The 24,869-nt window shown below is 40.2% G+C and overlaps 2 protein-coding genes across 2 annotated transcripts in view; one reads left to right on the forward strand and one right to left on the reverse strand.

Annotated features, from left to right (window-relative positions):
• Window positions 1-6,086, reverse strand: part of itchb (itchy E3 ubiquitin protein ligase b) — an 18,287-nt gene extending 12,201 nt beyond the window's left edge. Inside the window, exons 1-4 of the mRNA XM_058084622.1 lie at window positions 5,548-6,086; window positions 3,474-3,565; window positions 3,051-3,192; window positions 427-551 (exon numbers count right to left, since the gene is read on the reverse strand). Of these exons, the coding sequence (XP_057940605.1) occupies window positions 427-551; window positions 3,051-3,192; window positions 3,474-3,543 (337 nt within the window). The 5' untranslated portion in view covers window positions 3,544-3,565; window positions 5,548-6,086. The remainder of the gene's footprint in view (window positions 1-426; window positions 552-3,050; window positions 3,193-3,473; window positions 3,566-5,547) is intronic.
• On the forward strand, window positions 5,811-24,730 carry calcrl2 (calcitonin receptor-like 2). Its single transcript, XM_058084623.1, has 13 exons — window positions 5,811-6,710; window positions 16,050-16,107; window positions 17,331-17,505; window positions 20,224-20,331; window positions 20,404-20,516; window positions 21,143-21,234; window positions 21,313-21,442; window positions 21,525-21,678; window positions 21,759-21,819; window positions 23,103-23,169; window positions 23,259-23,477; window positions 23,705-23,746; window positions 23,841-24,730. The coding sequence occupies exons 1-13, from the start codon at window positions 6,661-6,663 to the stop codon at window positions 24,108-24,110; spliced, it is 1,539 nt and encodes a 512-aa protein (XP_057940606.1). The 5' UTR covers window positions 5,811-6,660; the 3' UTR covers window positions 24,111-24,730.
• Window positions 24,731-24,869: the final 139 nt, after the last annotated feature.

Genomic DNA, 24,869 nt, shown 5'->3' on the forward strand with positions numbered 1-24,869 from the left:
CTATGGTACACATTATGTCATTGGATGGTCATATCAAACAAAACAAATAAAACAAAACAAAATAAAACAAAATTAAATTAAATAAAAAATTATTTAAAATATTATTATATTAATTATATATATATATATATATATATTAAATATATATTACATTAATATAAAAATATAATTAAAAAAACAATAAAAAAACGATATTAGGAAAGCAGGAAGTGAACAAATGTAACAGTTACTGATTGTAAAAGTACCAGATGGAGGGGTAGGATTTAATAAGCTTTGCTTCTTCCTACTCCTTTTGGACATGTGGAACTGTGAACTGATTATGTGAAGCATTCAATTGTAATCTGATGCATGTTCAAATGAAATTAAACCATTACCATTACCAGAGTCTGCTATTTTTTTTTTATTATTTATGTATGTCACTCTCACTTTTCATGTTGTTAGACTTGAGCGTAGCACTGATGTCCAAAATGGCAATGCCAAGAAGAATGTCAGCCTTCAGGGTCTGGTGGCTCCACACGCGAAATACTAGCTTGCTGAATGGAGTCACAATACTGTCGGGAAAAAAAACATGCATTTTGTAAGTACAGTGGAACTCCAGAATTGCAAAATTTGAAGTTGAAATTAGGTCAGATGTTGGCAAATTCAGCTCAGTGAGTGTTTAGCAAAGAAGTCAAACAGGATTAAAAAAATAGTTTGCGGTCAAACGTTGTTGTTTCCATCATTCAAAAGTAGCTGCTACTCTCCAGTTAGAAAGCCACTGTAGCTTTTGTAAGCAGCAAAAAGTGTTTGTGTTGCACTCAAAGTAATCTGCATTGCCATCATAATACATTGTATTTGTTTAAGAACAAACAAAAACACTACACACTTAAAAAAAAACAAAAAACAACCATGACAGGAGACAACTAACTTCACTACCACAACACAATGCAGTTTGTCCTCCAATGGATGCAGACAACAGTACTGCACAGACAGCGTTTGACATTGCAGACCCAACAAAAATGAAGCAACCTAAACTGCTTGTGTAGCCGGTCCCTAGAGTCAACTTGACGTGGACATAGACTCAGGTTACATCCCATAGTAAACACTTCTTACATAATGACCCCTGCAGGCGCCACAGAAAGTAGTCAGTTCCATTTTAAGACAGTTCTCTGCACGCATGTGCTGGACTGCATGGAGTCAAGTTTGTTGCACTGAAATGACAGCAGTGTTTCCCCACGGGGTTGTATTCCTAATTTGCATAATTTGTCATGTGCATGAAATGTTTACGTATTCTGGACGAGTACCATAATAACGTAGTTATGAAGAGGGCTACTAACAGGTGGGATTGACTATTAATCTCTGAAACTGCTGTATGAAATTGATGCAATTATTACATAAACTAAATCATCTTATATGAATATAAACTGAATATTGATTGAACCAATGGCAGTGAATATACTTGCATATAACTAGTTTGTTTAACTAGTTAGCTGAGCTAACTACTCCAACTAGTTGACTGAGCTAACTAGTTGGACTGAGCTAACTAGTTGGACTAGTTAGCTAGTTAGTTGGACTAGTTAGCTCAGGACCCGATAGAGTGAAAAAAGTTATCCTCCCATGCTGTGTGGAAGTGCTACGTTTTTAGTTTCATACTTTTGTCCTGAGCTAGCTAGTCCAACTAGTCCTGAGCTAACTAGTCCAACTAGTTAGTCCAACTAGTTAGCTCAGGACACGATAGAGTGAAAAAAAGTTATCCTCCCATGCTGTGCGGAAGTGGTACATTTTTAGTTTCATACTTTTGTCCTGAGCTAACTAGTCCAACTAGTTAGTCCAACTAGTCCTGAGCTAACTAGTCCAACTAGTTAGTCCAACTAGTTAGCTCAGGACATGATGGAATGAAAAAAAAGTTAACCTCCCATGCTGTGTGGAAGTGGTACATTTTTAGTTTTATACTTTTGTCCTGAGCTAACCTGTCCAACTAGTTAGCTCAGGACATGATAGAGTGAAAAAAAAGTTATCCTCCCATGCTGTGTGGAAGTGGTACATTTTTAGTTTCATACTTTTGTCCTGAGTCCATCGGTCCTGAGCTAACTAGTCCAACTAGTTAGTCCAACTAGTTAGCTCAGGACACAATAGAGTGAAAAAAAGTTATCCTCCCATGCTGTGTGGAAGTGGTACATTTTAGTTTCATACTTTTGTCCTGAGCTAACCTGTCCAACTAGTTAGCTCAGGACACGGTAGAATAAAAAAAAAAAGTTATCCTCCCATGCTGTGTGGAAGTGGTACATTTTTTGTTTCATACTTTTGTCCTGAGCTAATTAGTCCAACTAGTTTGTCCAACTAGTCCTGAACTAACTAGTCCAACTAGTTAGCTCAGGACATGATAGAGTGAAAAAAAAGTTATCCTCCCATGCTGTGTGGAAGTGGTACATTTTTAGTTTCATACTTTTGTCCTGAGTCCATCGGTCCTGAGCTAACTAGTCCAACTAGTTAGTCCAACTAGTTAGCTCAGGACACAATAGAGTGAAAAAAAGTTATCCTCCCATGCTGTGTGAAAGTGGTACATTTTAGTTTCATACTTTTGTATCGAGTCCATCAGTCCTGAGCTAACTAGTCCAATTAGTTAGCTCAGGACATGATAGAGTGAAAAAAAAAGTTATCCTCCCATGCTGTGTGGAAGTGGTACATTTTTAGTGTCATGAGCATGCTATGAGTGACCTGCCATTCGCATCTGTAGAAAACCCGGTATTTCCTATGCTTATGCTTTTCGGTCTGGTATGGAGCTAAGTCCGTGCAGCAGAACTGTACGTTTAAGGTGAGAAAAATTTTAGCAATTTCAATAACATTCAACTTTCATGACATTGATCCAAATTTTTTTTTTTTAAATTGTACCCAACTGTAACACAAATCAAACCATGAATTTTGTGCATTGTTGCACCCCTACAAATCAGAACTGATTTTGAATCTAATTTTTTTAAACCTATTAACAGTACAAAATTTGACCAGCACAAATACAGAATTGAAAATGTGTTATGCAGAGGGCGGCATGGCTATATCCTCCCTTAACTTACACAGTGAGCGGCTGCTTCCATTTGGGGCTGTGGGTATTGTTGCATTTCTCAGTTTTTTTGGACTGGCCATCGACGTTGACTTCCACATAAGGACTGGGACCAAACCAGTTCTTCTTGTTCTCTTTCAGTTTCGCTGATAGCACTGAAGCAGGAAGACATGAGAGAGAGAGCGGGCACAAGACACTTATGTCACCGAGTGGAAGTTTGTTTGCCTTTAATATAAACACTCAATGATATTTTGCAATTACTCAGAAGTACTCACTTATATTATTATTATGGTGAAAAAATTATTTCTTAATGTAGATTTACAGCGTAGTGGTGGAACATGAATGTGACGTTTGACTATTGACATGAAGGATAGTTTTGTCCTGTTCAGAATGAGCCTGCAAGGAAGTTGCATAAGTGTTAATAAAGTGACTTTACCAGTAATTTGTAGCTGTGCCTTCATCGGGTAACCATTGGAACTGGCTGCCTTGGTGACTTCACTTGCCATGACATAGGGCTGGGATGAGGGCCTGCATCACACACGACAAAATCATCAGCACACAAAACACGTCATGTCTGTAAACTGCAATATTAGCATTGAGGCTAATGCTAACAACAATAGAAATGACTGGGTTGGTCCAAAAGTATTTTCAAATCTTGCTTGATTGTCTCGTCCCTGGCAACCGCACCACCGCCAATAATGGCAATTTGCACTTGCTACCCACAGTAACATTTGGTGGTGGTTCCATCATGCTATGGGAGTGTGTAGTCGGTACAAGTACTGGAAATCTTGTTCAAGTTGAAGGTTGAATGGATTCCAGACAGTATCAGTAGATTCTTGCCAAGAGTGTTCAAGAATCAGTGACAAAGTTGAAGTTACGCCAGGCTTCCAACAAGACAATGACCCTTAACACTGCTCAAATTCTACCAAGGCATTCACGCAAAGGAACAAGTACAACATTCTGGAATGGCCACCTCATCCAACACAAGATATGAAGTGAACAGCTCTGGTCAATAATTAATTAAAATAGCTGACTTTGACACATCACAAACGCCTGCAGCGTGTAATGACAACCTTGCTGATTATTAAACTGTACAATTACATGCTTTGACGCACATTGCCTCGTCTGGCAAAGCAACAGTCGTACAGTCCAGTAACAGAAAAACTCAAGTCAAGGTTATTTTTATTATTTTTGATATGATGTTATAGTGCAAAAATAGCTGTGCTAAGTGCTAAGTTAGTTAAACAGAAAGGTGTCAAATTAACACCTGACAAATGTAACTGGGCAATGAATCTGTTTACGTCATAAAGTTACTCAAAAATGTGCATTGGTTTGTGTACAGTTCCCGGTTAGCGTACAATATGGCGCATGTTGTGTGATATTATTAACACACTGTAAGAGTGTTTGTGTTGGCACCATATATTTACCTTGTCTGGCAAAGCAACAGTCATACAGTCCAGTAACAGAAAAACTCAAGTCAAGGCTATTTTTATTATTTTTTATATGATGTAATAGTGCAAAAATAGCTTATATTAAACATATTATGACTATCAGTGCTAAGTTTGTTAAACAGAAAGGTGTCAAATTAACACCTGACAAATGTAGCTGGGCAATGAATCTGTTTACGTCAAAAAGTTACTCAAAAATGTGCACTGGTTTGTGTGCAGTTCCCGGTTAGCGTACAATATGGCGCATGTTGTGTGATATTATTAACACACTGTAAGAGTGTTTGTGTTGGCACCATATATTTACCTTGTCTGGCAAAGCAACAGTCATACAGTCCAGTAACAGAAAAACTCAAGTCAAGGCTATTTTTATTATTTTTTATATGATGTAATAGTGCAAAAATAGCTTATATTAAACATATTATGACTATCAGTGCTAAGTTTGTTAAACAGAAAGGTGTCAAATTAACACCTGACAAATGTAGCTGGGCAATGAATCTGTTTACGTCAAAAAGTTACTCAAAAATGTGCACTGGTTTGTGTGCAGTTCCCGGTTAGCGTACAATATGGCGCATGTTGTGTGATATTATTAACACATTGTAAGAGTGTTTGTGTTGGCACCATATATTTATCACAAATGTTTTGTGAACATGAACGAAGGTGGACTATCGGCCAAAACTGTTGCTCCACCAACATTTATTGAACGAAGGAAGGCTAAATTCCACTTTAAAATTCTCACAATCTCTGCTGTGTTATACAGTAATAACAAGCTTCAAAGCAAGTACCATTGCAGAGAGCTAAAGCTACACTAATAAGATACTAATAAGATGGTTGTTGTTCTCGGAACGGTATGCTCTATGGGGAAGTGCACCGATCAACACTGCGTGAGACTATTTACTGCTCTGGTATGCTAGCTAACGTCAGCTGCTGCCACCACAGCCCAGCTAACTGTTAGCATGCTAGCTTCAGTCATCACCACCACCATTAACAACAACATGGCAGAAACCCCCAAAGTCCACGGCTGGGAAAGGTAAAGGACACCGAGTAGTAGTTTCGGTCTCTTACCCGAACTCCAGGGGAGACTTTTGGTAGCGCTGCGGTGACGTCCCAGCCCCCTTTCGGCAAGTTGTTTTGGGCAGAGTCGCGGGTTTTACTTCAAGGAAGCACAAACTTCGACCAGCTTCCTAAACTCGTGTCACGTGACTGTCGGGACTTTCGGTGGAGCATGCGCACTAAAATCATTAAAATGACTGGCGCATTGGAGACTGCTCTATGGTTTATTGGGTCCTCTTTTTTGTTGTTTATTGGCGGTTGGCAAGCAATTGTTGTTGTACATTACCGCCACCTTTTGAAGTGGAGTGTGGCTCTCTAAACCAAATATGGAAATGTCGATACCAACGTTAGTATCAATATTTATCGATACCAATGTAAAAGATCGATACTTAGGCTTCAGTTGGTTTCCTGTTGAGGTTTCATTGAAGATGGAACCAAATTCCATACAGATCTCCTGACTGCGTGGCCTACATGCTAACTAGGTAAACTTAGAAAAAAGAAAAAACAATGTAAATTGTGTTAAAAACATCAGTTCTTGTTAGCATTATGAATTTTTATGTTATACATATTTTATACTGCGAGTGAACGCAATTCAACTGAGCACAAACATGAGCGACTCACAAACAGCAGATGGCACTATTTCACTTTACGGCAGACTCTTGTGTTCTTATGACGTCTATTGCATTGTCGCGACGTGAATGTATAATATTTTATATCTATATTTATGTCTATCTTAGTAGCTGATATGAATTGTGATACCGGGGGCGACTATTCTGGTCTACAACTAACTGCTAGACGATTAGCTTGGTAAAGTTGTAAACCATAAGACAAAACCGGAAGTTAAAATAACGAACAAATCAATACAGTATCTAAAATCTAAAACCCATTTAACTACAAAAACACATAAGAACGCTGCCAAACCCGCGCTATTTTCTGACTTATTTACTTACTTTAAATTTCCTTTCTAGCTGTTTTGTTTTGAAAGTTCCAACAGGGGTCATGTTTTGAAAGTTCCAACAGGAAGTTCGTGTGTGAGCTCCGATTGTGTTTGTTTGAGAGCTGAGCTGCTGGTGGTTGGTCAGTGTCGTCACAAGGCAGCATGAGACTCTCATCTGCTTACCAGGGATGCACACATTGGACAGAAAAAGCCGTATGATGGCTCATTTCAAGGGAAGGTAAGCAATTTGGAAAAGTGATGTATTTTACTTTTACTTTGTCCAACTTTTGACCGGAATTTACCTGTGTGTAATTAATCCAATTTGTCCATAATAGAAGCCAAAGAGCTACTGTATCCTCACGTTGAAAGACAACTTAAATGTCAAGTTAATTTTTTATAAGTTGTAGCTGAACAGAATTTGGTGAACTATGGTGACCGTTGGAAAAACCAGTAGATGTCTGTTTTTTACAGTTCTCCAGATTTAATTATTCGACATATTAGTGGCACATTATGTGGCTGTTTGTTGCTAGGCAGATTTCTTAGGGCTCAATCACAACTGCCCCAAGGGCCAATTGTCATAAAGTTACACACACAAGGAACAGGAAGTCAGACAGACAGACTAAATAACTCAGAAAAGAGATAAGTATGTGAATACATGTATTGAAGTATTTTATTAGTATTCTGTATTATGAATTATGATGGGCTTATGGTAGTTCTGTCCACAAGGAAAACAGAGTCAGACAGACACAGTAAGGAAATGATTCCCGGAGGAGCTAGGTTTGCGTGAACACATTAATTTTACAATTGGATTAGTAGTCTGTATTAATTATAAAATGTATATTAGAAAAAAAAGTGTTGCTGGCACCTACAATCTTGTCTAACGGGCACAAAGCTCCAGTCAAAACCAATCTTAGCTTCAATGCTGGACTCCCAGCAAGCCGACCCTTGGGGTCATCTGTCCGTGGGAAGCATCCACCTCCTAGACGTAATGGTGCAGTCCAGTGTCCCATTGTGACTTTGACTGGAACAGTCTGCTTTTGCCAGGGTGCTCTCTCTCCCACAGGGTATAAATAGAAGCGTTGGCTGCCATGTTGATCGTCACTTGTTGCCCAGTGTTGCCTTGTTTCATAACACAAACACAATTCCCCACAACCGACCCCGTCTAAGATAAAAAAAAAATGTTCTTATTTTAGTCCCGGTGGAGGATAGCTAACAAACGACTCCATTGCAAGTAGACAGTGTTAAGTACGTCACTTTACACTTGAAAGCTTCCTGTGGCTCGGTTTGGCTCCGCCCACTGTCTAGTACCGGGTCGCTTTCACTGGACAGGTGTTAAAGGGGACCTACAGTAAAATTAAAAAAAAGCTATTTTTGATCACATATCCCTCAGTCATGAAGAATGCCTGATGTAACATTTGCACGTAACCAGTCACCGTTTGACAACCCTGCACCACCTGAAGCTCCAGTGTTCCACGGTTCATGTGATTGAAGTTGTTGGGGAGTGGCATATTCAATTATATAAGTGTAAAGAAGTTTAATATTTTCATTTATAACTTCATATAATAGCTAAAAATGTTTAAAAGTCTGTTGCAATTCATGTTTTTATAAGATTTTGTATACATTGTTAAAAAGTGGGCTGCACGGTGGTCGAGTGGTTAGCGCACAGACCTCACAGCTAGGAGAACAGGGTTCAATCCCACCCGAATCTGGCCATCTCTGTGTGGAGTTTCCGGGTACTCCGGTTTCCTCCCACATTCCAAAAACATGCTAGGTTAATTGGCGACTCCAAATTGTCCAGAGGTATGAATGTGAGTGTGAATGGTTGTTTGTCTATATGTGCCATGTGATTGGCTGGCCACCAGTCCAGGGTGTACCCCGCCTCTCGCCCGAAGACAGCTGGGATAGGCTCCAGCCCCCCCGCGACCATCATGAGGAAAAGCGGTAGAAAATGAATGAATGAATGAATGATAAAAAGTGTACTTCCCCTTTAAGAGCACATAGAGCAAGATATACTTCCTGGTTTACATTTTGCTGACAGTTAGCGCTTGAGAGTTAGAAGGCATACAGTTGTCTTACCTCTTTCGTCTATTTTCAGTTAGTTGAAAACTATTGTGTTAGCCAGCTATTTTGTTTGTATTTTTGGAAATAAATGTGGAGATTTTTTATATTTTTTTGTTACAAACAAAACACTCTTCTGTGTGAATTTGTGGAGCTACAGCTCAAGCTAATCAAACCTCTACATGGGGTAATAATCCACCAGAATTCCAGTAGTTTTCCACCATTGGTGGATTCTTAAGTGAACAGAAAGGGTCAGGACGCATACAAGACAGTGACCTCAGTGAGATAAAATGAGAAAAGGGAGTAGCGTTTGGGGTGAACTGTGTCAGGCTGACCATATCTGTTCTGGTCTCCTTCGATGCGTGAGGCCTTGCTAGTTGACATGTCTTCAGAGAATGTCTTAGATTATAAGGGGTTAGATTCCAACAGATTGTACGGTTCGGAATGGGACTAAAGTTTTCAGGGAAAGTGAGGAACAACAGATGACACAGTATAGTCCAGGGGTCTCAAACTCAATTTACTTGGGGGCCACTGGAGCTCGGGTCTGGGTGAGACTGGGCCGCATCAGGTTTCCCCCCCCCCAAAAAACCCACATTTATTAAAAACAAAAAAAATGTAAAAACTTCGCTTTGGTTCCAATTTTCTACAAGAAAAGCTCTGATAAAACATTCCACTATTCCACTTACTTTTTATTTTTCTACACAAAATAAGATGAAAAATAAATAAACAAATCAAGAATCAATCAGTAATAAATAAATAAATGTAATAATAATAATAAAACAGCAAATAATAAAAACTTAAGAAACCACATATAGTTGGTGGGTAGACAAATTATTTTTTTCAGATTAAAATGAACAAAGCATTATTAGAGCCCTGTAGACACGACAAAACACGACTATAGTCACATTTATTTACAACATATTGCGCAACTGCAGGGTCTTGAGACACATGCTAACTCGCAAACTAGAGAGCTAGCGACCTAAACGGTAGCCTTCAAGTTATTTCCTTTAAACTTAAATAGCCAAAAACGTACCACTTCCACATTGATAGGGAGGATAACTATTAACAGTTATTTAACCTTTAACATGAACATTAATCAAACGTAATAATTTTTTCTGGGTACATGATACCATACAGCATCCATATCAAACTTGTGCGGGCCGCACTAACATTAAACTTTCATATCAAGGCGGGGGCCTCAAACTAGTATCCTGCGGGCCACATTTGGCCCGCGGGCCGCGTGTTTGAGACCCCTGGTATAGTCTAACCCAAAGAAACAGGAAGTACTTTTGTACAACCATGTCTAATCACCTGTTTACCGTATGTACATCTCCATCCTGTTGAATGGTGCTTTCGCATTGCTTTCTCCAAATGTAATTTAAACAATCAGATAGTCCTAATAGTCCACTTTCCGCAACACCTAAGGCAACCAGCATCAAATTAAATCCCAACAACACTTTTATTCACAGTGATGAACTAAATGTCCGATGTACTAGTGCTATTAAATCCATTTAGTCAACCCCAATGAGGTCTGAGTGCTTAATTTGGCCTCCAAGTTGCATAACAGTTCTGACTGGTTCTTGGCTCCCATTATGAATGCATACAGACAGGTACAAATGGAGGGGAAAAACTCTACTAATTACTTTAGTAAGATTGCAAAACAGCTGGCAGATCATATTTTTCAAGAGAATCAGTGGTCAGATGTCAAATACTAGACTTAGTCATTCCAGTTCCTGGAGGAGATTTCAGGAACTAACTGAAAATCTCCCAATCTCCCAATTTCTCAAAATAACAGCAGGGGTAGTCGTATTGTTGACTCAAGAACTGTGCACAAATTGCCAAGACAATGTTAACAGTTAAGCTAGCACTAACGTAATGGGAGTGGTGTTCTGACTGGTCCACCAATTTTATGTTGCACTAAAGCAGGGGTTCCAAAACTTTACCAACTCAGGGCCCACTTGAAAATCTAAAAAAATGTCCGCCTTTGTCCTATAAACAGTACATAGACAAGGCACTTATTATTATTATTATTATTCATTCATTCATTTTCTACCACCTATCCTCACGAGGGTCGCAAGGGTGCTGGAGCCTATCCCAGCTGTCTTTGGGCGAGACGGTACACCCTGGACTGGTGGCCAGCCAATCACAGGGCACATATAGACAAACAACCATTCACACTCACATTCATACCTATGGACAATTTGGAGTCGCCAATTAACCTAGCATGTTTTTGGAATGTGGGAGGAAACCGGAGTACCCGGAGAAAACCCACGCATGCACGGGGAGAACATGCAAACTCCACACAGAGATGGCCGAGGGTGGAATTGAACTCAGGTCTCCTAGCTGTGAGGTCTACACGCTAACCACTTGACCACTGTGCAGCCCTATTATTATTATATTATTATTATTATTATTAACATTCAGGATTGAAATGAAAGCAAGGGGGATAAAGGAAGCCCAAACTTTTAATCGAATTAATTAATTAACTTTTCATAACTGCATTCAAGACTGGCATGATGACCAGAGAGCTACGTTCCAATCATAAACTGTATAAGGTTCCTAAAATATTGTGACAGGTCAATAACACTCAAAAGTTTATTACTTAGGCCTATACATATGTTTTCAATAAACAATAAAAATAATTTAAAAAATAATATTTGCAAAAATTAATCATATTTTTAATGACCTCTCATGCCCCACCAGGGGGCCGCGGCCCATATTTTGAGAATCACTGCACTAAGGTATGTAGTGTGTCAAGTAATCATTTGAGGAGTGATCCCGTCCAAAGGTAACAGGAAGTTGGCAGATTGATTCTACGAAAAGTTTGAAGGAAGGAAGGAAGGTGATGGTGTCCGTACTCGCCTTGAACGCAACCATTCTGGTCATCGTTCAGCAGTTTGGCACCATCTTGGCTCAGATTTTCCGCATGCCCAAATCTTTAGTGATAGTATTCCAGACGGTGTCCTGATTTGCGATCAGCCAACGATCGCAAATGTACCATCACCCTGACGCACTTAACGTTGACCTCAGTCCTGGTCTTTGATGGTCTGGTCTTCCACAACCTAATGTCCTTCTTTAAACATCTAATCTCCGTATACTCTGTTCCATCTGACAGTTTTTTGTAAGTGTAGCAAAAACTTGACGTTTGTTCATTGCTCTGTGCTCTTAATGACCTGCATATAAAACCATCTGGACAAAGGTTTGATGGCTGCAGATAGCTATGATCATACTCCAGCGGAATTATTTCGAAGTTTGGGTTTGAAATGAATCGTTCCCGACACCTCGTAAACGCTTTGGCGTCATTGGGAGGTTTTGTCTTTTGAATGTAAACAAATGTTAGTCAGCTGACACGGAACAAATGGCTGGTCAATATCAAGTCCTAACAGATGTGTTAAGACAGCCAGTAAAAATGTATAAATCTGTCATTTTTAGGAGAGAGTGTTCTGGCCAGTTTAATGATGACGTCAGTCAGCACTGTTCCGTGCTATGAGACGTTTTGAAATTTGTTTTGAGTGATAGTTCACTGGGATGTCAACAATGGGGAAAAATGGCTGGATGGACTTCCAGGATTCTTGCATTCTTGCGACATTTTCGCAAAACTGGCTTATATGATTAAGGCTGATTAGTCATAGAAACACAGACAGTCGCACCAAAAAACAGGCCATAAACACAGCACTTCTTACTTGGTCACATATGGAATAGAAAACACTCCTCGTTTATGTGAGCTCCACCTGAGATGCACCTTCTAGGTGTAGTGGGTAGTGGGTGTGTCATACACACCCACTACGGGACGTACCAAACACCATAGCACAATTATGAAATAATATAACAACACAACAATATTGAAAAATATAAGTTCACTCGCTGTATATATTGACTTATTTCCCCTTACAATGCATAAGCCCCCCATGTTCTTTGTGTATGTTTGTAACAATGGCTTATTTTTAACTCGTTTAGAAGTGGAGTGAGAGGGCCGGTGAAAGGAGGAAGTGGTTGCAGGAAGACAATGGGAGATAATAGTATCCTCCATAGTCAGAGTATCTACTCATACATAGTACTTACATACATACAGCAGCATATCTTGTTGCTTGTTTTGCGGTCATTTTGAAATGTGTGGACGAGTGATAATGTTGTACAGGGTCAGGCAAAAATGATCTGAGACATTTGTAGGTTAAATAAAAGGCAAATAAAGTAAAGAAACAAAAAAGTGTTTTTATTTCCGAAAAGTACATATAATGCCATTCTGTTATAATGGCATCTGTTATAATTTTAGCTCTGATAATGATTTACAACGTCAGGCAAAATGATTTAACACATTTGTAGGTTAAATAAAAGGCAAATAAAGTAAAAAAACAAAAAAGTGTTTTTATTTTTCGAAAAGTACATATAATGCCATTCTGTTCAGGGCTCGACAATAACGTTGTACCGATGGCCCGGGGCAAGTTAAAACAAAATTCGGGCAAGTAAATCCAATCAGTGATATTCCCGTCGGGCAAGTACACTTTAGCATGCCGTACTGCCAAGAGTTTTTTTTAAAGCGGTTCTTGTTGGGTGTTGGTAAAACACGGACTGCGTAATTCCGGTGGTAATTTGCAAACCAATCCTTGCAAATCTTGAAATGGACCAATCAGAATCGTTTATTTAGACCGCGGTCCGTAATCCACAATCCGCGTTTTACCCACACCCGTTCTTGTTCGCGATCAACCAATCAGCGATGGTTTTACTAGGAAAACATCTATCATGGCGTCCCTGCCAACATCGTCTAATTCTTCAACAACTTGTGAAGGAAAACAGCAAAAAGTGATGAACCAGTGCCTCCTAAACAAGTATTTTATTAGCGGCAGCAAATCAAATGATGGCACAGGTGAGTGAATCACATTGCTGTGACAATTTGAAGTGGTCACAATGAAACACCACCGATTAGATCCAATACCAAGTGCTGATTTTGCACAAGCTACAAAATCTAGCGGTTTAATTTCTCTGTGTATTTTTCTCACCTTTGCTTCACAAATTATTGTTTGACCATTGAGCATTTTTTTCTGGATTAAAAACACTTTACTAGTACACAAATGTGTCAAATGTTTCATTGTGGTGCACAATTTATAAATATCACTGCTTACTACGACTACCATGTGTAAGGTAGCATGGCTTGCCATGTTAACATACATCTCCACAAATTTTCAGACATTCCTCCAAATACAATGCATCAGTACTATTATCTGATGAATTATCAGCATATATTGATATATGATATCATTATGGCAGTCTTTTCATTTTACATGGGGCAAGTTCGGGCAAGTAGTTCTCACCTTAAGGATTCCCCATGGGCAAGTCATTTTTGTTTTTAACGTAGAGCCCTGCTGTTATAATAGTATCTGTTATAATTTTATCTGTGATAATGATTTACAGGGTCAGGCAAAATGATCTGACACATTTATAGGTTAATAAAAATAAAAACGTTTTTTATTTTACTTTATTTGTCTTTTATTTAAGCTGAACAATACGACTCAATGGAAACTATCCTCGACTTGGATCTGTAACTTGTGTCATTTGACAGTGACTGTTCGCAGACTAAACATGCAGCAGTACAAAATGCGGGCCTCCTTTAAAGGAACCCTCTCGGCTATTGAAATAACCGGTCATGTTGAACTTCCTGCAAACAAAGAACGTCTTCTTTTGGGTGCTAACCAAACTCCTTGGCCATAGTTCATAGTTATTTTATACACAGTGCTTTTTGGTCAATGGCATTACAGCAGTAATAGGTATAATACTATGAACTGCAGTTATTTTGTCATTTAAAGGAGAAAATGTCCTTTTTTCTAAAGGTTTGAAGTTAAATATGTCATATATATAAATTAGAGATGTGCATCCTAGCCGCCAAGCATTTGAATCCGACCCGCCAGATGCGTAACTAACCTAGCCTAAGAATTCACATCCTCTTCAATAGTCATCGTTTTATCGTTTATACTTTGTATTGTATCTCACATATTCTTTATTCATGTACATTCCAGGTGTGTGAAATTCAAGTTATCGGTAGTTTTGCCTGATGTTCAAAGTGCTCCTGAAAAAGTGACTCAAGCACATAAACATTATTATTATTATTATATTAAGATTCAGGATTGAAATTAAAGCAGGGGGATAAAGCAAGCCCAAACTTTTAATCTAATTAATTAATTAACTTTTCATAACTGCATTCAAGACTGGCATGATGACCAGAGAGCTACGTTCCAATCATAAAATATATAAGGTTCCTAAAATATTGTGTGACAGGTCAATAACACTCAAAAGTTTATTACTTAGGCCTATAAATATTTTTTTAAATCATGCAATAAATATTTCACAATAAAATAATTAAAAAAAATAATAATAAATTCAAGTTATCGGTAGTTTTGCCTGATGTTCAAAGGTGCTCCTGAAAAAAGGGACTCAAGCACATAAACATTATTATTATTATTATTATATTAAGATTCAGGATTGAAATTAAAGCAGGGGGATTAAGGAAGCCCAAACTTTTAATCTAATTAATTAATTAACTTTTCATAACTGCATTCAAGACTGGCATGATGACCAGAGAACTACGTTCCAATCATAAAATATATAAGGTTCCTAAAATATTGTGACAGGTCAATAACACTCATTATTTAGGCCTATAAATATTTTTTTAAATCATGCAATGAATATTTTTACAATAAAAAAACAATAATAATAAATTCAAGTTATCGGTAGTTTTGCCTGATGTTCAAAGTGCTCCTGAAAAAGGGACTCAAGCACATAAACATTAGTTTTCCTTTTGCTCACCCAACGCTTGGTGAATACGGTATATATAATCCACTAATAGGGAACATTGAGTAAATCTGCCCCCCCCAAGCCAAACATTTTTACTCAAGGCACCCTGTGAGTCCAAAATTCTGCCCACCCTGTCAAAACAAAACAAAACAAAACATGGAGTCAACTCCTCTTGCCGTTTTTTTTTCTGATAGATACATGTGTATATTGAAGCATATAACGTGAAAATTCATGTTCTAAAATGAATATATTGCTATTATATTTTCCCCATAGGTTAAACAGTAGCCCTGTGACCATCAAACCATCCAGCATTAACAACACTGTACTCATGTCAGTCATCTTCTGTCTTGTATTTCCCACCATTATGTTTTCTTTCTGTACAGGAAATGGTAAAAACTGAACTTAAGAGAATTTCCAACAACATGAGTTATGACTTGGATTAAAGCGTGCTGTATTTGGTTTCTTGCCTTAAGGCTCGTCCAGCAGAAGAAAAGCTTAATTGTTTCAAATCCCATCCTCTCTGCAATACTGATGATGGTCTGAGACCCTTTAAGGGAACTTGCTGCACTTTATGCCCTACCATAAACAACATCTGCTTCTCTGACCTCCCGGTGCAAACAGCGCTGAGGGATTAATGACGAAGCAGGGACTTCCTGTCTTGATAGATGAGGGAAACATGTTCACAGAGGCTGCAAATGATAGATTCTTAATGTTTTCTTGTTTGTTCTGTTAGTGACATGTGGAAGACCGAAATTCTTCTACTGATGTTTGCAGTAGTGCTGGGCTCAAAGGTAAGAACATAAACATGGAGACACACAACATTGTGGAGCATGCATATGAAACTGTATTCGAAAAGCTAATTGTCCAATAGCTAAAACTTGCCATAGTACAGGGGATGCATTCCAAGACCCCCAGCAAATGGCAAAAAATAATAATTTATTTATTTTCATAGCTTATTTCAAGCCAAATAAAGCTAATATGCTTGTTTTACCAGAACATAAACAAAATACTGATACCCACAACTCATTCATTCATTCATTTTCTGACGCTTTTCCTCACAAGGGTCACGGGGGTGCTGGAGCCTATCCCAGCTGTCTTTGGGCGAGAGGCGGGGTACACCTTGGACTGGTCGCCAGCCAATCACAGGGCACATATAGACAAACAACCATTCACACTCACATTCATACCTATGGACAATTTGGAGTCGCCAATTAACCTAGCATGTTTTTGGAATGTGTGAGGAAACCGGAGTACCCGGAGAAAACCCACGCATGCACGGGGAGAACATGCAAATTCCACACAGAGATGGCCGAGGGTGGAATTGAACCCTGGTCTCCTAGCTGTGAGGTCTGCGTGCTAGCCTACCCACAACTCACCTTTTGTATTTCACAATGCATTTATTTCAAGTATTCTCACATTATTAACTAAAAACATGAATGAAAAGCAGGTTGATTCACCTCTGCTGGGTCCCTCCAGCTGCATCCGCTGCCTTCGTAAGCACAGATGCAGCTGACGCAGCCATGTACACAACAGAAGTTCCTCCTGCACTAAAAGTGCTACATAGTGTCTGCATGCTCATCGCAAAATTTTGTCCACACTCGCAAGTACAGCGGGTTGGGATCGGGGCTTTCACTCTCACAAAGACAGGAAGTCCCACATGCTGATCGGGAGATAGGATCGGTGTTATGAAGCAAGTATCGGCCGATATCGATACTGTGCTTTTTTTTCCACTGATATCGGCTGATCCCGATCGGTGGCCAATTGATCGAAGCACCCCTACTCTAAACCTTATAATATGCCTCTAACAGATATTAAACACATTTTAAATGTGTACTCCTTGTCCTCGAACGCCTCGTCCACTCCTTGTCACGCTCTGTAAAATATACCTAAAAAAAATAATTATTTACCGTTTAAAGCACACAAGAGAAATCTGCAAATATGATATACTGTATGCTGCATGCAATCTAATGATAATAACCACAGAAGATATAACTATAACTACCTTTCCACGTAGGTTACACGCTGTGAGGACATGGAGTCTATGGAAGGAGATGAGTTAGCCTCGCAAGATCAGCAGGAGAATGTGGCCGACATATTGGCGGTTCTGGGAACGACACGTCACCAGATCCTGGCTGCGCAGTTTGAGTGCTACTTGAAGATAATTCGTGATCCGCCGCGAGCTGATGAAGGTAACAACACTGCACCTGCTTATCGGATTATTTGATAGGACTACTAACATTTACCATCTATCTGGAATGGACCACTCCATAATCTTTATTTTGATTTTCTTAAGCCAGTCAGAGGTGTCGAGAAATGCTCCAAATGTTTTACAGACGGTACAAAATGCCTTTGGGAAATGACATGTCACAAATGGCAATTCTGCAACTTTACAGAGTGACAGACATTTTTCATTCGTTTTCTACCGCTTGTCCTCATTAGGGTTGCGGGGGGTGCTGGAGCCTATCCCAGCTGTCACCACATTATTATTATTATTTATTATTATACGGGAGCCATCTATCTATCTGTCTGTCCGTCCGTCCGTCCATCCATCCATCCATCTTCGGGCGAGACTGGTGGCCAGCCAATCACAGGGCACATATAGACAAACAACCATTCACACTCACATTCATACCTATGGACAATTTGGAGTCTCCAATTAACCTAGCATGTTTTTGGAATGTGGGAGGAAACCCACGCATGCACGGGGAAAACATGCAAACTCCACACAGAGATGGCCAAGAGTGGGATTGAACTCGGGTCTCCTGAGGTCTGCACGCTAACCACTCGACCGCCGTGCAGCCCGACAGACAACATTCATTCATTCATTCATTCATTTTCTACCGCTTTTTCCTCACGAGGGTCGCGGGGGTGCTGGAGCCTATCCCAGCTGTCTTCGGGCGAGAGGCGGGGTACACCCTGGACTGGTGGCCAGCCAGCCAATCACAGGGCACATATAGGCAAACAACCATTCACACTCACATTCATACCTATGGACAATTTGGAGTCGCCAATTAACCTAGCATGTTTTTGGAATGTGGGAGGAAACCGGAGTCCCCGGGCAAAACCCGGAACATGCAAACTCCACACAGAGATGGCCGAGGGTGGGATTGAACTCAGGTCTGCACGCTAACCACTCGACCGCCGTGGAGCCCGACAGATAACATTCATTCATTCATTTTCTACCGCTTTTTCCTCATGAGGGTCGCGGAGGTGCTGGAGCCTATCCCAGCTGTCTTTGGGCGAGAGACGGGGTACACACTGGACTGGTGGACAGCCAGCCAATCACAGGGCACATATAGACAAACAACCATTCACACTCACATTCATACCTATGGACAGTTTGGAGTTGCCAATTAATCTAGCATGTTTTTGGAATGTGGGAGGAAACCGGAGTACCTGGGGAAAACCCGGAACATGCAAACTCCACACAGAGATGGCCGAGGGTGGGATTGAACCCACCGTGCAGCCCGACAGACAACATATTAAAGAAAATATTGCATTATTATGTTACATCGTCATGTATTGTTATTATCATATATTCTTGTTACTGGTTTATTTGGTCTCAAAAAATGTTGACAAGTGTCAATCTTGTGTATCGTCTTACGTCTTGTGAGTTGGATACCTCATGACGCCTACAAACTTTTTTGATGTCAAATTTGTTCTCCTTAAATGAAACATTCATACAGTACTTGACTAATAGTGTTGAAGTCTCTCATTCACCTTAGATGCCCTTTGTGTTTAGTGCTAATTGAAGAGAATGCAGTTAAAGAGGATGTGAGTCTGAAAGAAAGGAAACTTTGCCTTTGTCTGGTGGCATTGCTTGTTACTGCTGCTCTCATTCTATCCGCCTTTGAAATGTTATTTTGTGCCGCTGCGTAAGCCTGCCACCAGCAGGTTTCCGTCTATTGTTGGCCCTGTTTGAGCAGAGAGAGATGCAGCTTATGCGTACAATGCAACCTGCAATGAGTAGAGAATTTATAGGACGGATGCCTAGTTGCGTTGGAATTTAACCATTAATGTCAAATCGTTATTAAGGTGGGTTCCATGTATATATAGCCATGCAACACAATATTCTTGACAAATCGGTCAAAATCATCTAAAATGGACGGTACTGAAGATGTTGTTTTTTGGAATATGGCTGGAATTGAATTAGTTAATATTAATGGGGACCATTTTTCCACTTTTCTGACCTATAAATGTAGTTAGAATGTTGTATTCTTGTGTTAAATGATGCCAAAGTTTCAGATAATGAGCTCTGCGCATTTGGAAGTGAGCCCTGAAAAAAGTTTGGGATGGCTCAAAACACTCAGTTTCATAGGGCGTGGTAAAACTGCGCCTTTGTGATGTCACCGAGGAGGGGACTTCCTTATATGGGCTTATATGAGCGCTGCTTCTCTGTTTATTTGCTGGCAAAACCACATTTGTTTACAATTCCTAACGGCGTCACCATCAGGTGGTTGGAGTTCCTGATTCCCTACCAGAAAAGACATTTTAATCTGATTTTAATCGGTCAAATTCACACTGGACTGTTTTGTAAACATGGACCAGGATGTAGCTGGACTAGCCGACAAACTTTCCTTTCCAATGTTACTTGGTCATGTGGACTGAGCAAGCAGTCAAAATTTTTCAGTGTCCTAACTGTGTTTATTTTGTGTATGTCATGGAGCGAAAGCTTCTGGCCGCTAATGCTAATGCTAAAATGCTAAAGCTACTTACCATTAAGAGACATCTTGAAGTAACCTCTTTTCTTGAGAAACTTCGGACTGTCCAGTTTCTACTTCCGTATCAGAACATTACATAACTTTTATAGGCTTTATAGCTATTGGGCTAGTTAGTTTTTTGTTTTGTTTTGTTATTCAACCACTATATAATAGCTTGTACCTACTGCCTCCCCCCCCCCCTTGCAGGTAGTTACTGTAACCGCACATGGGATGGCTGGCTATGTTGGGGGGATTCGGCACCAGGGACCGCCATCCAGATGTGCCCTGAATACTTCCACGATTTTGACCCTGCCGGTGAGCCCTAAACACACGCACTATTCATTATTTTTCACTCCAAATTAAAAATTTGAATATTTTCTCCCACAGAGAAAGTGACCAAAGTATGCAATCCTAACGGCCAGTGGTTCCACCACCCAGAGAGCAACAGAGTTTGGTCCAACTACACTCAGTGTCAGATCTACACCAAAGACAAACTCAAGGTGACAATAACATATGCATGTAATGTTATTAAATATATTTTCATCTTAATAAGAAATGTTGGCATATGAAACTTATTTTATTCCTAAACGTCCCGTACTGTACAATTCATTCATTTTCGACCGCTTATCCTCACGAGGGTCGTGGGGGTTGCTGGAGCCTATCCCAGCTGTCTTCGGGCGAGAGGCAGGGTACACCCTGGACTGGTTGCCAGCCAATTACAGGGCACATATAGACAAACAACCATCACATTCATACCTATGGACAATTTGGAGTCGCCAATTAGCGTGCTAGCATGTTTTTGGAATGTGGGAGGAAACCGGAGTACCCGGAGAAAACCCACGCATGCAACGGGGAGAACATGCAAACTCCACACAGAGATGGCCGAGGGTGGAATTGAACCCTGGTGTCCTAGCTGTGAGGTCTGCGCGCTAACCACACGACCGCCGTGCAGCCTACCCACACCTCACCTTTTGTATTTCACAATGTATTTATTTCTAGTATTCTCACATTATTAACTAAAAACATGAATGAAAAGCAGGTTGATTCACCTTTGCTGGGTCCCTCCAGCTGCATCCGCTGCCTTCGGAAGCGCAGAGGTCCATCAATACTTGTGCTGTTTGTGCAGTTTGCCATCAGTCTCTACTACCTAGCCATGGTGGGTCACGGCCTCTCCATTGTCTCCCTCATCATCTCCCTCATCATCTTCTCCTACTTCAAGTGAGTTCCGAGCTTGACGCTCTTCTGCACATCACCGCATCGGCATAAATCTCGACAGCGTTCTTTTTTTTTTTCCAGGAGTCTTAGCTGCCAGAGAATCTCCCTCCACAAGAACACCCTCCTCTCCTTCATTTTCAACTCAGTCGTTACCATCATGTGGCTTTCTCTCACGGTGGCCAACAACCAGGCCATCAACACCAGCAACCCAGTGAGTCCTTCAGCGTTACAATAACTAAACTGTTAGGTGATTTATTATTTTTTTTATATTAATATTTTTACCTTTCCATCAGCTGAGCTGTAAAGTGTTGGCCGTGTTGACTCAGTACACATCCACCTCCAACTACTTCTGGATGCTGTGCGAGGGCATCTACCTTCATACTCTCATCATAGTGGCCGTCTTTGTTGGGGAGCAGCAGCTCTTCTGGTACTACGTCCTGGGGTGGGGTGAGTCCTCTTACTGTACTCTTGTATTGTCCCAAATACACACCAGGCTAATACTTTACTGTATGTTCTTCCATCCTTAGGATTTCCTATCATTCCTGCCATCACGTATGCCGTGGCTCGTGGCTATTTCTTTAACGACAAGTAAGATCTAGGATGATGTCATGGTGGCGAGGCTTCGTGTTAAGGTTATTGTTGGGCTCATGAATGTAATTAATTCATATCTTTCTAGTATGATTTCAATTATTTTTTTTCCCTCTGTAATAATAATGATTATCATCACTCACTAGCCATTATGCTTTTTTAAAAGCTTTTTTCTGACTAAATCAAACTTTGTTCACGCAGTATTATGACATTTTTCACCTCAAAATTTGAACATACTGGGGCTGGGTGATATATTGATTTTTTTAAATATTTTTTTTAGTATTGATATTTCTGTTGGGCTGCACGGCATCACAAGATGCAGAGCCATTGTCCCGACAGTCAACAGACATTTGATTGGCTAAGTAAATACAAATGGAGTAGTTCAGCATTGTGTGTTCACAGAAAGTGTTGTTTTTTTCCATTGCAAAAGAAATGCTGCTCTTTAATACAGGTGAAAAAACATTTCCAGAAATGCTGCATATGTTTTACAAACAGTGCTGATTGCCTGTGAAAAAAATGCATGCCACAAATGGCAATTCGACAATTTTACACAGATTAATGGAACTATGGGATTAGTATTATACATTAATATGAGTGGTTAGCGCGCAGGCATCACAACGAGGAGACCCGAGTTCAATTCCACCCTCGACCATCTCTGTGTGGAGTTTGCATGTTCTCCCCTTGCATGCATGGGTTTTTTCCGGGTACTCCGGTTTCCTCCCACATTCCAAAAACATGCTAGGTTAATTAGCGACTCCAAATTGTCCATAGGTATGAATGTGAGTGGGAATGGTTGTTTGTCTATATGTGCCCTGTGATTGGCTGCATGGCCACCAGTCCAGGGTGTACCCCGCCTCTCGCCCAAAGACAGCTGGGATAGGCTCCAGCACCCTTGCGACCCTTGTAAGGATGAGCGGCAGAAAATTAATGAATGGATGAAGGGTGAGTGGTTAGCACACAGGCCACACAACCAGGAGACCCGAGTTCAATTCCACCCTCCACCATCTCTGTGTGGAGTTTGCATGTTATGCGTGGGTTTTCTCCGGGTACTCCGGTTTCCTCCCACATTCTAAAAACATGCTAGGTTAATTGGCGACTCCAAATTGTCCATAGGTATGAATGTGAGTGTGAATGGTTGTTTGTCTATATGTGCCTTGTACCCTGCCTCTCGCCCAAAGACACCTGGGATAGTCTCCAGCATACCCCTGCCATCCCTAGTGAAGATAAGCGGTCTAGAAAATAAATGAATGAATAAAACTACTGACTAATTATTGTGTGTTTAGGTGTTGGTTCAGCTCACACACTCACCTGCTCTACATCATCCATGGCCCCATTCAAGCTGCACTGCTGGTGAGTGTGCCATTGAACTCACCACATTAGGTTCAATGCTAACATTGCTTGTTACATACTTCATGTACCCCGTTTTTATTTGTGCGCAGGTCAACTTGTTCTTTCTGCTGAACATTTTGCGGGTTCTGATCACCAAGCTGAAGGAGACCCACTGTGCCGAGTCCACGACTTATATGAAGGCTGTGAGAGCCACCCTCATCCTCATCCCTCTGCTGGGGGTACAGTTCATCCTCTTCCCCTGGAGGCCCGAGGGACGCATCAGCCGGGCGATCTATGACTTCTTTGTAAATATCTTTTGCCATTTCCAGGTACAAACCACACTTGTTTTTTTTTACTCATATCGTGGCTATGGATGTTATTTAGTCAAGTTCTGAAGTACCAGACATTTATTGTAGGTAAACATGTGCTGTATATTATTATAGAGGTATTTTTAAACTCCACTGGAAAAGAAGATCAGCTTTACAGATGTCAGTGGGTTTGGTGACACATTCCACTATCAGGCGTCATATGGGATTTTTTATTTTTTTGCTTACAGGGACTCCTGGTTGCAATTATATTCTGTTTCTGCAATGGTGAGGTATGTTATTAGCTTCGATGAGTACGCCATTTTTTTTGACTGTGTAAAAATACTGTAAATTCCGTAACGGCTCCTCTCTTTTTGTATCCACTAGGCCCAAACAGCACTGAAGAGGAAATGGGCCCAGTGGAAATTAGCCTGGGATAAGACCGGCTGGGGCGAGACCCCCACCACCACCCACAGCCACTTCAGCTACCACAACAATTCCTCCATCACAGAAACCAGCCGCGCCACTGTAAGCTTGGAGCAACCCGACGCTCACTGGAAGAGTGGCGAGAGCGCTCCCTTCCTGTCTGAAAGTAGCGCGGCGTGCGACACCAGAGAGGCTGACACGATGAACAAGTTGCGGACGACCAACATTTGACGCAGATGACGACGCTACCGCCATTTTTGTCATAATAGAACCCTGGTCTTTTGTATTTTAAGTGCAACTTAAAAGCCATTGTATATTCAGATTGAAAAACACATCACGTACATAAATGATATCACTGTGTAGTGCTTATATATGTCATAGTTTTGTATATATATATGTTGTGCCTTAGAACTTATTTACTATAATTCCTCATATAGTGTTTAGGGTTTAGTGCAGGCTTTATACTATCTACTTTCTTAGACTGAAATATAAATGTCAGCTTTACAGATGCCATGTGTTGTGTATCACCTGATTTTTTTTTCTTTCTCAGGGGAAAAAATGCCACTATTTCAGGTGTGGTTGTATTTATTCAAGTGGAATAACCCATGGATTAATTCAGGCTACTATACAGGCTACTATTTGAGGGATTATGTTATTATGGGCAATAATGCTTTAGTGCCTTTGTGAATGTTTTTTTTCTGCCCCACTGAAAACACACTTGTTACTTTGACATTCCAATTAAAAAAAGAACATGAGTTGTATCTTGGAAACTTGATTGTGGATTATTCATGGCGTATCTTTGAAAAAACATGTCCATAAAAAAGGGGGGTCCTTTTTGAAATATGTGCACTGTAATTTTAAAAACATTAAATAATTTCAATGTCCTGGAAGTTTTTAATAAGTGTGAATCAGTCTAAGATTAGTTTTATATAACATTTAAAAAGACGCATAATAATACGGTAAATGTTTATGATTAAGGAAAAACGTGTG

The sequence above is a fragment of the Doryrhamphus excisus genome, chromosome 10 (assembly GCF_030265055.1).
Source record: "Doryrhamphus excisus isolate RoL2022-K1 chromosome 10, RoL_Dexc_1.0, whole genome shotgun sequence".
Lineage (NCBI taxonomy): Eukaryota > Metazoa > Chordata > Actinopteri > Syngnathiformes > Syngnathidae > Doryrhamphus > Doryrhamphus excisus.

Coding starts and splice junctions, on each gene's coding strand:
- calcrl2 (XM_058084623.1), top strand. CDS start 6,661: ATGCACACATTGGACAGAAAAAGCCGTATGATGGCTCATTTCAAGGGA. Junction 21,443..21,524: donor CCATCAACACCAGCAACCCA/GTGAGTCCTTCA, acceptor CCTTTCCATCAG/CTGAGCTGTAAAGTGTTGGC. Junction 21,679..21,758: donor GTACTACGTCCTGGGGTGGG/GTGAGTCCTCTT, acceptor TTCCATCCTTAG/GATTTCCTATCATTCCTGCC.